Raw genomic sequence first — 15,710 nt, 5'->3', positions numbered from 1 at the left:
CCTACAGCCTCATCTAGCCAAGACCACAGCCAACACAAGGGGCCCCTGCTGGTGAGTGTTCAGTATGGACAGCGATGCCTGCACCACTGAAAATCTGCCCAGCCATTCACGTCCTTGCCTCTATCCAGGGGGAAATGAAGCATCCATGGAAGGAAAGCCTTGAGGGCACCAGGTAACTATGGACCAAGCTGCATCTGGCTGTTCTTGCTCCCCACCTGACCCATGCTGGCTGCATGGGTGGATACTCTGAAAAGAGACCCCTGCTTTGGGGAATGATCCAACTCTCCTTGGGCTGCATATGAAGCGGCCCAGTATACATAGGAAGCCACCCACTTACCAAAGTCCCCTAAGTTCACATCTCCTTGATAAATACCATGCATCCCCATCAAACAGAAGACCCCTACTTTTTAATTTACTTGAGAATTCTACTGCCAACATGGCCTTACCCCTTCCACCCATGAAGTTCTTTCCATTCTGTGTCCCCCTTTGCAACCATGAAATCAGTCCAATGCTAGTCTACATTCTGTCCAAAAGGACACACTTTATTCCCTATGCTGACCTCAACTTGGGTGCTTCAAAATGGATAGTACTCATGCACCCTGACCTATAGTTGCTTCCGCGTTTATTGTTTATCGTGCCCACTAGAATGTCACCTTCTTGAGGGCAGGGGTTTGGTTTTGTTCACAGGGGAAACACTAGCACACAGAAGGCACTGGATAAGTATTAGCTAAATGAATGTACTGTGGGAAGTCATCCCAGGAACTGGAGGACCTCCATCACCTGGGACACCTGAAGGATGCAATCATCCACTGGGAGGGCCCAGCTGATTCCCACTGCTCTCTGCTGTGCCTGACCATCCACTGTCCACCACACTCTGCTCCGCCAGTCACGTGGGCCTGGATGAGCTGAGAGGAGAATGTAAGTGTTGATGGGTAGGGTTGCGGCAGCTCTAGCCCTTGACTGCTGGGAGTTATTCAGGATAGAGAGACTGAGGAATCATCATGCATACCGTCCTACCCCACAACTCACTCAAAGCACTAGGACTGCACATCAGAGGAAACCACTGGCCCTTTCCAACCTAAAGAAAGGGACTGTGGGTGAGAAGAGGGTGCCTTTCCATTAATAGCCTCTTTACGAGCCCAGCCTGGAAAAAGCTTTCTAAAGCCACTTTGGATACCTTCCTTTTGTTTTTGTAATCCCTCTAAATTTTGTCATTTTAATCGAAATATTAGACATACAGATGTTTTTGAAATATTTATTGATTTTCAATGAAGAAAATCCTCAATTTCCTCCTCTGCTAAGTAAAGAAAATTACTTTTCACTTTATTTAAAAAAAGCAGCTTACTTTCACGAATTTGTATCTTCAAACGTATCTATTTTTAAAAGAATTTGTGATGCAAGACACAAAAGTCCATCTATGTTTTGGCACCTACAGGTAGGCAACAGGACTGATCTCATGAGGCTGGAAGGCTGGGACTTTCTTATTCCTGTTACGGAAAGAAGAGTCTGTACCTGTGTAGGTGAGGACCAAGGATGTGGAACCATCATTTTCTAACCCATTTTTCAGAACCCCACATAAGGCAGTGCAATTATATCAAATAAATAATTCTGCATCCTTCTAAAAGTTTGCTACAACTTTATTACTATACATTGCATTTTGTCATTGATCTAAACAGTGATGACAACCAAATTATTTGCAGAACTCTTATTCTGTGCTTGTCACTTTTTGTCTCTGGGGACCTCAGGTAAGTTGCCTAATCTGCCTGAGTGTCATTTTCCACATCTTTAAAATGGGAGTATAACAGCCATTTATTTGTTCAGTATCTATCTAGCAACAGTATCAACAGGAGATGATTTATGAAAATCAAACTACTCTTCTCACAAAAAGCAACAGAAACAATTCTAATCAGTGCTATAAGGGAGGAACAGTGGTACCCTTCCCCTTCCTCCCTGAACTTGAACATAAAGGGTAAAATGACTGCTTTGACCAAATCCTGAAATTGAGGAGTTCTGAGTGGGAAGTGATATAACTGCCATGCAACGAAGAAATGGCCTGGTGAAAAATAATGATTGGGCAGCAAATCCTCGAAACCTTGAAGGGCACAAGCCCTGGGAGCTGTAGGAATGGGTGGGAGTCGTTCAGTTCCTCATTTCACAGAGCCAAGAACTTTGCAGGGTCCGTGAAAGACCCTGAGAGCCTAGTGTAACCACCCAATGTTCTGGAGTTCTCCTGGGCTACATGGCTGCTGACTCACAGTGCTGTGTGCGCCAGAGTGAGAGCACCGGGACCTGGGGTGACTGTGCATGATGCCGGACAGGAATTTCCTGTCCTGTACCTTTGCTCTCTCTCTCTCTCCCTGCAATAAAACAACTGGTCGGACTCCAGTGGGGAACTCTACACTTATATTCTCTGGCAAACCACACACCAGGCAGCTCTAGCTGACTGGTGAGAGACAGGACTCTTATACGAATATATAATAAGAGAAGGCTGCCTAGGACCTTGGGAATCAAAACCAGCTTGTTCTCTTAATCAGGACATTAAACAGCTGAAGAAAATATGCATCAGATGAAGAAGGTTCCCAACACACAGCATTGGTGGTTGTATCCAGCAATGTCTAGGGCAAGGCACACTCTGGTAGATGCGAGCATTCTGGCTGCCTTAAGAGTTTGCTGCTGAAGGGCTGAGACATTTTATTGGGCCTTGAAACTAGTCAGACCTCTTCACTCACAAAGGCAGACAAGGCAGATGAGCTTGCTCAGCCTGTATTCTAGCTTCCTAACTGAAAGACTACGAGATTGAAAAGACATTTCTCAGGAAAAACGACAAGGTTGTACTGTATAGCACAGGGAACTGTATTCAGTACCCTGTGATGAACCATAATGGAAAAGAATATTAAAAAAATGCATATATATGTATAATTAAATCACTTTGCTGTACAGCAGAAAGTAGCATAACATTGTAAATCAACTATACTTGAATAAAATAAATTTCAAAAATTATAATCCTTAAAAAAGAAAAAGAAAATACATTTCTTAAACTCTCTTGCAGTTAGGGTTCCAGATGTGGTTTTAAAAATGCCCATCAGATGCATCTGTGTGTCACAAATCAGAAATGCAGCTGAATGGAAGCAAGGGTGGTTATAGACACTGTGTTATTTTGCTGGTATGGATGCAGCTGGAGAAGCAGAGACCTCAAACTAACAGTCGCAAGAGTCATCTTCTGATCTCCAAGTGCAGCTAGTTAGGGTGAAGGCTTCCTGAAATCCCCCCACCCCTCCTTATGAGCCAGGGGTCTGGGTTTTTCTGTAAATCTCTAGGCCCAGCCTAGAACTCAAAGGTGAAAATTAAAAATTGCAGTCATGCAGCCAAAAGGCTGGCAGGGAGCATTAGACAGAAGTAGGTAAGAAACAACAAGGAATGGGGAGGGAGGATACGTTCAGAGCCTTTACTTCAATCATGGTTAGTTGGTGTTTAGGACTTTAGGAGTCAGTATGAGTAGATGGAATGGTTTGGCCTACAAGAGGGGATATTTTTCAAGTAAGTCCATGATTTGTGCTACATTTATTATAAAAGGTTTTCTACCCTCAACGTTTATAATTTCTAGGGAGCAGAAAAATACTCTGCCACATACATCTGGGCACAAAGGAGATGCTACATCTGGGCACAAAGGAGATGCTACAGGAATATGGTGATGGTGATATGAAAAACTTCACATCTGCAATTGTAGGCTTTCTGTAATGAGGTTCACAGCAGTAGTTCTCATAAGGCAGAGGTAACAAGAAAAGCAATATCAGGCATTTAAAATAAAGACTTCATCATACATATATATCCTTAAAGATACATATATGGTGCTACGAGCAGGGCCGAAATGTTTTCTGCATTCTACAATCTGATGAAATAAAAGCAGCAGCTCAATATGCCTGTCAGTTCTATAAACATGGTGTAGTTAATGATCACAGAAAGTGGGGTGGGCTAGGGACCTTGAAGTTTTTCTTTCCAGTGTCAAAGTTAGTATTTTTTGCTTTATTTTAAAAGTCTCTTTTAATTAGGGCTATCAGCATCCATTAGTATATGGCGTTCAATAGATGTGTTAGAATTTTATAGATTATGAACCAGTGCTGAGACTGAGGTTTAGGCAATAGTTAAAAGCGACCCCACCCAAGTGTTCGGCAGCCACCCTCTTACCAGGGATTAAAAAAAAAAAAGATTATTTTACAGTGGAGGAGTACAGAGAATCTTAATATATGACCTTGATCTTTAGTCTCCCATGTGTCAAATATTAGCTAGTGTTTGGTCTCCAGCCAAAACATGCTAAATGTCTGAATGACAGTGTGACTTACTAGGTAAGTTTGGCCTTCTTAGAGTTTATGCAGGAGTGGCAACTAATATCTCTTAAAAGTGTCCAAAATAATTGGCCTGTCTGTTCCGTGGTTCATTTGGGGACCCTTCATAGGCACAACCACTGCAAAAGAGAAATACCACCGAGGACACCTGTAAACAGCTGTATCTGTACGTGAGTTGTATGTGTTGATGTGTTGTCTTCTCCAAAATAAAAGACTTGGTTCTGTTTCTTCCCCCAACTATCTACACCCTGAACACTATTTTCCCCTTGACTTATACACAATGAAATTGGAAATGCATTTATCTTGGAAAGTGGACATTTTTTCTTCTATGGTAGAACAGTTACATCAATTAAACATGTGAAAGTCTGTATTTAAATAAATGATAATTGCCTCATTACATTAATGAGGCTATTCAAAATAAATAATATATAGTATTAAAGCTTCTATATACAAATTATATTCTTTAGGATATTTGTTCTATTTATTAAACAGAATGTTACTATTATAAGAGTAGCAGCACATACTCATATAGAAGTGTATAAAGAAGAAAGCTTACCTGTAATCCTTGTGTTGCTGCTTTTCCCGAACCCCAAACCCTTGAAAGTCAGGTTGGATCACAGCTATGAGGGTTATTACAATAATGGCTCCCAGTGAATCACGCCCCTGTGTATCCAGCCCTTGAGCAGTCCTCCCACCTCCTCACATTGTTGCTGGGTTGACCATGACTTGCTTTGGTTGATGGAACATTTGCAAACTTGATGCAAACACAAGCTTAAAAAATGCCTGGAGTGCGTTTCTCCTGTCTTGCTTCTCTTTGGAACCTTAAACTTCCATGTGAAGAATCCTGAGCCAGCCCACTGGAGGATGTAGACCCAGAGGAGGTAGCCCAGCTGAGCCCTACAGACCAACCCCTCCTGGCGAACTATGCCTGGAGAATCTCCCAGCTGACACAGAGAATCATGAGAAACACTAAACCTGTGTTTTAAGCCACTACATTTTGAGGTAGTTTTTTATGCAGTAATTGATACAGTGACCTTAAGAATTATAAATGGAGTCTGGGGGGAGATGAAGTTTGGGCAATCCAAGGGACTGAAAGTGGGTTACCTTAATCGCCTATGTAAAACCATATAATGCTATTTAGTTCGGTACTTGTATCATCTTAAGGTTTTTGTTTGTTTGTTTGTTTTTAGTTAAGAGGCAAAAGGAAACTGAAAAAAATGGACATAACTTACCCCATACCCCCATAAATACTGCAAAGACTAGGGTTCCAAAACTGTCAAAGAGGCACAATTTCTGGAAAATACAATAATAACATATACATGAATCATGTTCTTCACTTACCAGGATTCAGCAAATATGAACTGCTTTGTATATGCTACAGTTTGGGAATTTCTTTTAAAGCTGTTACCTAGTTTGACAATCACTGTATCTACTACATACTTACAGATGAGATTTCTCATTCTCTTGAAAGCAAGCAGCCTCTGCTGTATTTACCAGAGTACATTTTCCAATGGAATCTTCCCATATCATGATAAAGAAATAGGCTCAGCTGCTAAGATCCCACGCTGTTGAAAGCTTCTAACATACTTTTGAATAATAGCCTCTTTTTATGGACTATGATTGTGAATTTGAGGAAATAGAATGGCCCTAAGAATACAATGAACTCCAAACAACTTTTAGATTTATGATTTGCATCTGATTATCCAACCCTCGTCAGAGGGCAAGTTCCTGAATTCCTGCATTTCTTGTTAAGCTGCGTGGCGCGGCCAAAAAAAACCCAAAAACAAAAAGTATATATATATATATATATATATATATATATATATATATATATATATATATATATATATATATATATATACATACATATATATATACATATATATATCTGAATCATTTTGCTGTACAGCAGAAATTAACATGTAAATCAACTATACTTCAATAAAAATTAAAAAAGAAAGAAAGAGAGAAGCACAAAGCTGGGGTTTACTTTGAGATGGCTCTCCCCCAGGAGACACCTCTGTTTCCTCAAATCCAATGATGACTTTTCTACCGTCGCTGATGAAAGATTCCTTTAGGATAAGGAGGCACAGATGCTTTTGCTGACGTTACAAAGGGTACAATGATCATGAAGGAATACATGACATACTCTATTTACTAGTTCTGCTAAGTTTCCCCTTTTTGCTAGTATAAAAATAGTCTATCTCCCTCTATGAATTCCTGGAAGATCTTCCAACTAGTTACCGATTTTTATTAGTGAGCATTTTTATATCTCTTAAAAAGGTCTATTAAGTTAGTGGAAAAAGTGGCAAACATAATATCAACTTTATGACAGATCTTATGAAAAGTAAAGAAGACATGGCAGAAAAGGAAGCTACAGGCTAAAAATAAATAAATGAATAGTAAACTTTCCAGTGCCAAAGAAAATTCAAATCTGCTTCTCAGAAAAACTCAACTTTTTTAAAGGTTCTTTCTGTGTTGCCTTTTATACTGATATAAAATGAGTAAACTTTCATCTACATAAAAATATAAGTTATGTTATTTTTGTAAAATAATATCCACCCACCCATCTTCTTATATATCCTTTTTCCAAAGCATATAGATGCCCTCAATCATCCATATATATCCTGAGCAGAAAGCACAGTCCCGAACTGTCTGTCATTCAATTACTCCTCTCAAAAATCCAGCTCAAGGAAGACAAAATTAATAAATGAGTGATCCATCTGGGGAACAATGCTCCCCACCTATTTACTCCTCTACTCCTGGGATTCTATGGAACATGATTTCAAGTCTTTTAGCTTTGACTCTTATGGAACCATCTTTTCCAAGCTGTCTTTTAATGTCATACCTTATCCCTTATTGAAACTTATTGCAGGAAAAGTACTAAGAGAAATATTTCTGCGTGTTATAATGTTATTGAAGATTCTATCCAATGTTACGTCTCTTCTAGGAATCAATGCAAACCTCTCTCTCTTTGATACCTCCCTATCTGCCCTCACACCTCCCCCTCACTCCAGAAAGAGAAAATCCTATTATGCTGAGAAAAAGCCACTGGAAGCACATCTGTCAATGTTAGAGGGGGGGGAAAAAAGGAGCAGCAAGAAAATGCAAGTGTACTGCTAATGCCAAGCTCACCCCAGCTGCCTAGCTCAAGACGAGAGATGTGCCTTGCACTCTTATGAGAAGGAGTTAGGTGGCTTGGAGGAAGTTACCATTTTTGCCACTTGTGTAAGGATCAAGGAACTGAGAGAAAGAAGAAGATGGCTGGCTGGCCTCTCTGCTCTCCGTGCCCCAGGAGCAACATAGAAGCAGGAAGTAGGGAAGAAGATAAGCAAAGAGCTTTCTTGGTAAGAAGCTTAGCTTAGCTTGCTTGGCGGGATGGCACAGAGAGGGAAAGCCAGCTGTGTTAACAGCGGCCCCAAGTCAGCATGCTGCTTTAGTCAGGTGGAGCAGGAAACAAGAGAGAGCTGTATACGCAGGCATGATGATTTTAAGCAGAGGAACCAGTTAGAATCTAGGAAAGTGACCATTTGCTATGCTTTCTTCCTGCAAAGGAACAAAATCAAAATTTTATAACAGTGTATTTCAAATAACTAAATATTATACCTTAACCATGTTTCCTCTTTATCTTGCCAGCTAAAAAGCTGAGAACTTTATTTAATGCTCAGTCATAAAAACAGTATTAATCCTGATTAACTCCATAATTGTTTCTTCATTTCCTTGATCCTGATTTTCTATTTCTATTTCTAATTTGTTAACAATTCTGGCATACATGTCAATTAGTGAATACTCTACCTCTTTCCAAAAGGAAAGAAATGAATATAAAAATGTATAATTGGAGAAATGATTGAATTAACCAATAAGCAGAAAAGCATGAAAAGGTGCTTCTCTTTTTCTCCTCTTTTACCTTATTTTTTCATTTCATTCTCTTACTCATATTCTTTTATATGCTTCCCTCCCTTTGTGAATCACTCTGACAAGACTCAAGGGATTTTTTTTGGAAACTGGAAGAGAATGATTCATTTTTTTCCAAAACAATGAAAAAAAAAAGGTACACAGGGACATATTTGAAAGTCATGTGCTTAAGGATGGCTAGGTGGAGCAGAAGATATGAGAAAAGAGATGGGGATTGGGTGTGTGAAAAATAATTTCTTAAGGAAAATGGAATTTCCATTTGTACTTTGTGGAGTACAGTTTGCCTCTGGTATTATCGTTGGCACTTGCCTTAAATCCAGTGCCTGGGGATTACGTCACTAACTAGTGACGTTTATGAGTCAACATCACTGGAAGGCAGCTTCTCTCTTACTAGCTCCAAGTCTTTTACTTTGAGTGATCTATGATAGATATTTATAGTCTAGAACTTGTGTTGGTTGGGGGGGTTGGGCAATGAAATGTATTTTAATTCATAAATTAAGTGTAGAAATCAATGTGTTGACAATACCCTGCAATCACCTTAATTAAGGGGTGGAACAGTTTTCCAAACATAGAGTTCAGTTTGAGAGAGGAGTGCCTGGTACTACAGTCAGCCACTGAAGAACACGGTAATAGCAAGGAAGGCAGATTTGCTATCATTTTCTGGCTTTGTCAGTTACTAGGCAGGTGATCTTGAGCAAATCATTTAATCTCTCAGATTCTCAGTGTTTAAATCTGTAAAATGGAGGTAACACCTGTTCTGCCTGTCTCACAGTGCTGTTTTGTGTGTCAAGTAATGATATAGTTACAAGAACTTTGCAAAGTATAAACTATAAAGTGGCATCACTATCTTAGCAGTGTATTCAGTTAAAATAAGACTTACACGGAGTAGATCAGAATATTCTGAGGTCATATAAAGATTCCTAAACTTTCATGGCAGAACTAGGGGACAGAGGAAAGATCAAGACAACGGAGACTACTACAAACATCAAAGTTGTCAGGAAAACTCTCTGAAGCAAGCCGACCATCTTTCTTCCTGTCTGGAGTTTCTGGCGTGCCTTTCAGTAAGCTCTCTCCAGTCTCAGTGCTTTTCCTAAACCTCCTGGATTTTAAGAAGTCATATAGCTCAAGATCATCTGTATGTATAAGGGGAACCAGATGTGTTTTGTGGGAATGTTTTGAGACAAAGTGAATAGCTGTTACCATTTGCAGACAAAACCTTTCTTATGCATTTTAATAAATACAGTCTAAATCTGACCAGCAAGGTCTTTAAAAATCCAAGCAGAGTTTCAGCACACTTTCAAAGTGGGAAAACACAAGTACAGATTTCAGGTTTCCATTCACTTGAATTAAGGAAAATACTTAAAATAGTAAACCTATTAAGTAGTATTTATGAGATAAGCCAGGTTTGAGATTTCTGCTTTGATTACCTGAAATACTTAAATTAGTTTCAATTCCACAGTTCCTCACTGACCCTTCAGGAGATTTTAGATAAAGCTTTTAATTTCAATTTATTATTTGTAAACAAGGAATAAACACATACATTTAATATCTATCTTTCAAAATGAAGATTTAGTTGACAATTACCTTTCTAAATTCCTCAGAGGAAAAAATTATAATCACTATGTTGTACTAAAATTTTTAGAAGAAAAAAAATCTTTCATTACTTGTAAATGTTTGGGAAAAAAAATACCTTTGAGGACTCGCAAGTAATATTGAGTTTCCAGAATGGACAAAGCTTATCACATTGAGGGCACATTATGATCTTGCCGCCAATATCAGGATCACAAACTTCTTTGCTAAAGAAAAGAGAAAAATAAAATTTAATTAACAGGACTTTCTTTTTACCAGCATGATAAAATCCAACATCCATTCATGATAAGAAAACTAAACTAAATTCTTATAAAACTAGGAATGGAAATGAACTTCATTAACCTGATAAAATCTTGCTATATAAAAAAACATTCTACTTAACAGTAACATGGTGAAAGTATTTCCTCTGCATCAGAAACAAGATGATGTGTCCCACTATCATCGCTTCTTTTCAGTGGAGGTTCTTGCCAGCACAGTAAGTAAAAAAAAAAAGATAGGAGGAATGGCAAGGGAAGAAAACTCCTATCACTAACAGATTACATAATTGTTTATATGGACAACTCAATAAAACTTGCAGATAAATTGTGAGAATAAATGAGTTTAGTAAGTTTGCTGGACACAAAATCAGTATACATAATATATATAGGGTCACAAAAAGAAACTGTGTCTCTAAAGACCTGCAACAATTTTTTAAAACACCGTTTTCCAATAGCTTAAAAAATATGGGGCTTCCCTGGTGGCGCAGTGGTTTAGAGTCCACCTGCCGATGCAGGGGACACGGGTTCGTGCCCCAGTCTGAGAAGATCCCACATGCCGCGGAGCGGCTGGACCCGTGAGCCATGGCTGCTGAGCCTGCGCGTCCAGAGCCTGTGCTCCGCAATGGGAGAGGCCACAACAGTGAGAGGTCCGTGTACCGCAAAAAAAAAAAAAAAAGAAGAGCCTAGGTATAAAAATATAATTCAAAATGTATGAAATTTATATGGAGAAAATGATAAAACTGTTCTGGAAGAGTAAAGAACCTATATAAATTGGGTACATTATCATGTTCATAATTTGGAAGAATCAATACTTGAAGATGTCATTTCTCCCTTATATGAGCTATAAATTCAATAGAAGAGCAAAGCCTCAGAACACTCAAGACATCTCCTAAAGAACAAGGTGCTACTGGGATAGGTTAAGAAAAACTGAGCAAGAGAACAAAATAAAGAGCTCAGAAAGAGACCTCTGTATACACCAAAACTGATGTATAACACGCAGGGTAGGCCCAGCAAATTAGTAAGGTAAGAACTGATGTTTGAATAAATAGAGCTGCTGCATTGGAATATCACAGAAAAAGGTGAAATTGAACCACAAAATCCTATCATATACAAATCAACTCCAGGTGGAAAATAAAAATGCAATAGTACCAACTTATTAAAAAAAATGAAAATTAAATTTAAAAGACTATCTAGATAACCTTGGGGTAAGGAAAAATTCTACTAATGAAAAACAAAAAAGCTTAAATCATAAAGGAAAATATTAATACATTCAAAATCTTTTAAAACTAAGAACTTCATTAAAACACCATAAAGAGAGGGAAAAAAAAATAGTCACAGACTGGTAGAAGTTTTGCAACACGTAAAAATGACAAAGGACTACTCACAACAGTATTTTTAAAACTACTACAAATTAATAAGAAAAAACCAACAAACTAACAACAGGTTACACACTGCTCGCTCTAGGAGAAGCCATGCAGATGGACTCTTACGTGAATGGGACTGGAGTTGCGGAATTAGTTGGCCCTGCAAATAACTCAGTAAAAAATAACTGGGCATGAGAAACACTTCTAGAATATCTGAGTAAAGATCTTGGAAAACTTGCTCCTCTATAAAGCAAAGACACTGGCAAAATCTGTCAAAATTAACCTCTGCAGAACTGTGGAAATTAAACAAAGTCTTCCAGCAGTCTGAGGGGTGCTTATTTGAGGAAAAATAGCTGAATCTTTTCCATAAAATTTGGGGCATTTTAACTTGACTTATTGCCATCCCCATAACCTCAGCTTCATGGTGGCCTTAAAAATCAACAGTCTCACAACCAAGGTAGCCTAGCAGCCACTAAAGGAGCAGAAGTGGTTTGAAGTTACCAAAACACCCATCCCCAGAGAGTTGTCACTATTTGACCTATCTCAAGCTCATGCTGTGCAAATCGTCCTATCCCCAGAGTGTCTGTTGAAAGTAATTAGCAGGAATTATTTAACATTACAGTTGCCTGAGGCAGTGACACTAACAGAGATTAACAAGATGCTGATTAGAAAACTTAGAAGGAAAAATTGGGTAATGAGATGTTCTGGGGGTGGGGGTAGGGTTACAAAGCTCCAACAAATTCCTAGAATTGTGGACAGTGCATATGACCAGCAAAGACCTGAGAAAACCTTAATCTCTCAACTTTGGCTGACCTTGAGGTTCTGCATAAGCAAGAAGTAAAGGCTAAGGAAGAGCTGCAAACTGCCTGCTGGAGTGCTGAAGGCATTCCTCAACACACAAACACAGAGCCACTTGGCAAAGGCTCAAAAAAATGATTGGTTCCAAGTATTTAAAGAAATCACTGTCCAATCATTAGCTGACAACTAAGCTTTTGTACACAGATCTCATGGCCATGCACAATAAAGAATACAGACTTTACAGAATTTGCTCAGGAAAATAACTAAATAAATAGCAGCAGCACAGCAATGACAACAGAAGCAACAACAAACCCTGAGGAGGGGAAAAATCTGGTTTCCAGATCTGCCACAATATGTTAAATGCCCAGTTTTCAACAGAAAATTACAAGATACACAAAGAAACAGAAAAGTTTGGCCATAACACAGGGTAAAAAAGAAGTCAATAGAACCTCCCTGAGGATGTCCAGACATTGGAATTACTAGACAAAGACATAAATAAGCAATTATACATATGTTAAAGAACTAATAGAAACCATGCTTAAAGAATTAAAGTATGTGAACATCTCATTGTACAGAGAATATCAATAGATAAAAATTATTTAAAAGACCAACTCGAAATTTTGGAGATACAAACATAATGACTAAAATGAAAAATTCACCAGAGAGGTTTCTCTGCAGATATGAACTGGCTGAAGAGAAAGTCAGCTAATTTAAAACTAGGTCTATTGAGATTATCAAGTCTGAGAAACACAAAGAAAAAGGAATGACAAAAAATGAACACAGACTCAAGAGATGGGTGGGACACCATCAACAATACACATAATAGGAGTGCCAGAAGGAAGGAGGGAAAGAAAGGGGCGGAAACAATATGTGAATAATGGCTGAAAAACTTCCCAAATTTGATGAAAACATCAATTTGTACATCCAAGAAGCTCAACAACCTCCAAGTAGTATAAACTTAGAGATATCCAAACATAGGCACATCAGACTCAGTGTGTCAAAAGACAAGAAGAGAGAATTTTGACAGCAGAAAGAGAAAAATGACTCAACATATAGTAAGACTCCTCAGTAAGATAAGCAGTTGATTTCTAATCAGAAACCATGAAAGCCAGAAGGGAGTGGGATGATATCACCAAAGTGCTAAAGGAAAAGACTGTCAATCAAGAATTCTATATCCAGCAGAACTATTCTTCAAAAAATGAAGGATAGTTTAATTAGGTCCCATTTGTTTATTTTTGTTTTTATTTCCATTATTCTGGGAGACAGATCAAAAAAGATATTGCTGCAATTTACATCAGAGAGTGTTCTGCCTATATTTTCCTCTAGGAGTTTTATAGTGTCTTGTCTCACATTTAGGTCTTTATTCCATTTTATTTTTGTGTATGGTGTTAAAGAATGATCTAATTTCATTTTTTTTAACATGTAGCTGTCCAGTTTTCCCAGCACCATTTGTTGAAGAGACTGTCTTTCCACCATTATGTTTTGCCTCCTTTGCCTCCTTTGTCACAGATTAATTGACCACAGGAGTGTGGGTTTATTTCTGGGCTTTCCATCCTGTTCCATTGATCTATATTTCTATTTTTGTGTCAGTACCATACTGGTTTGATGACTATAGCTTTGTAGTACAGTGTGAAGCCAGGGAGCCTGATTCCTCCAGCTCCGTTTTTCTTTCTCAAGATTGCCTTGGCTATTTGGGGTCTTTGGGGCATATATCCAGAGAAAAACATGGTCCAAAAGGATACATGCACCCCAGTGTTCATTGCAGCACTGTTTACGATAGCCAAGACATGGAAGCAACCTAAATGTCCACTGACAGAGGAATGGATGAAGAAGATGTGGGTGCATACACACAATGGAATATTACTCAGCCATTAAAAAGAATGAAATAATGCCATTTGCAGCAACATGGGTGGACCTAGAGATTGTCATGCTGAGTAAAGTAAGTCAGAGAAAGAGAAATGTCGTATGATACCCCTTATATATGGTATCTAAAAAGAAATGATACAAATGAACTTATCTACAAAACAGAAACAGACTCACGGACCTAGAGAAGGAACTTATGGTTACCGGGGGGAAGGGTGAGGGGAAGGGATAGTTAAGGAGTTTGGGATTGATATATATACACTGCTATATTTAAAATGGATAATCAACAAGGACCTACTGTATAGCACAAGGAACTCTGCTCAATGTTATGTGGCAGCCTGGATGGGAGGGGAGGTTGGGGGAGAATGGATGCATGTATATGTATATGTATATGTATATGTATATGTATATGTATATTTATACGTATGTCTGAGTCGCTTTGCCATGCACCTGAAACTATCACAACATTGCTAATTGGCTATACTCCAATATAAAACAAAAAGTTTAAAAAGAAATGAAGGAGACATTATTTGAAAGATTTATATTTATATAATAGATTTTTATAATGAAGGAGAATTATCTGAAAGATTCCACTGCTAGCAGACCTGATCTACAAGAAATACTAAGGAGAGTCCTTCAGGCTTAAGTGAAAGGACACTAGACAGTAAGTCAAACTCAGCTGAAAAACTAAAGAGCAATGGTAGAGGTAACTACATAGGTTAAAAAAAAAGAAGAAAATATAAATATATTTTTGCATATAATTATTTTCTTCTATCTGATGTAAAAGATAACTGCATAAAACAATACTTATGAAACTGTGTTGATGGGCTTATAAACGCATAAAAATGTAATTTGTTTGACAATAATAGCACAAAGGAGGGGGGGGAACAGACTGATACCAAAGCAGAGTTTTTATATACTACTGAAATTAAGTTGGGATTAATATGAACTAGATTGCTTTAAAACAAGATGTTAATTATAATCTCCAGGGCAACCACTTAAGAAAATACCAAAAAAAAAAAAAAAAAAAAAAGTAAAAGAAACAACAAATTAAAATAGAATTAAAATGGTATACTAGAAAATATTTTATACAAAAATGTTGTAATGGAGGAATGAAAAAAAAGACATAATATAGAAAACAAAGAGAAAAATGGCAGATGTAATTCCAAGCTTATCAGAAATTACACTAATGTAAATGAATTAAATATTCCAATCAAAAGACAAAAGGCAGAAATAAATGGAATAGAGAATAGATATGCAACAGAGAAAAATCGACAGTTGGTTCTTTGAAAAGATCAATAGAATTGACAAGTTTTTAGCTAGACTAGTCAAGAAAAGAAAGAGAGAAGACGCAAATTACTAAACTTAGAAATGAAAGGAGGAACATTACTGTTGACCTTACAGAAATAAAGAAGGCCTATAAGGGAATACTGTCAATAATTATATGCCAACAAATGGAATAATCTAGATGAAATAGATAAATTCCTAGAAAAACATAAATGACTGAAGTTGACTCAAGAAGAAATAGAAAACCTGAATAGACCTACAGTGAGTTAAGAGACTGAATTCGTAATCAAAGA

At 37.9% G+C, this 15,710-nt stretch overlaps 1 protein-coding gene across 1 annotated transcript in view; it reads right to left on the bottom strand.

Annotated features, from left to right (window-relative positions):
• ANO6 (anoctamin 6) overlaps positions 1-15,710 on the bottom strand; it is a gene marked incomplete at both ends in the record, with an annotated part of 210,594 nt that overhangs the window by 41,900 nt on the left and 152,984 nt on the right. Inside the window, 2 exons of the mRNA XM_079715964.1 lie at positions 5,576-5,636; positions 9,949-10,054. Of these exons, the coding sequence (XP_079572090.1) occupies positions 5,576-5,636; positions 9,949-10,054 (167 nt within the window). The remainder of the gene's footprint in view (positions 1-5,575; positions 5,637-9,948; positions 10,055-15,710) is intronic.

The sequence above is a fragment of the Hyperoodon ampullatus genome (assembly GCF_949752795.1).
Source record: "Hyperoodon ampullatus genome assembly, chromosome: 11".
Taxonomy (NCBI): domain Eukaryota; kingdom Metazoa; phylum Chordata; class Mammalia; order Artiodactyla; family Ziphiidae; genus Hyperoodon; species Hyperoodon ampullatus.
The sequence above is the reverse complement of the archived record's forward strand: the minus strand, read 5'-3'. Positions and strand labels throughout refer to the sequence as shown.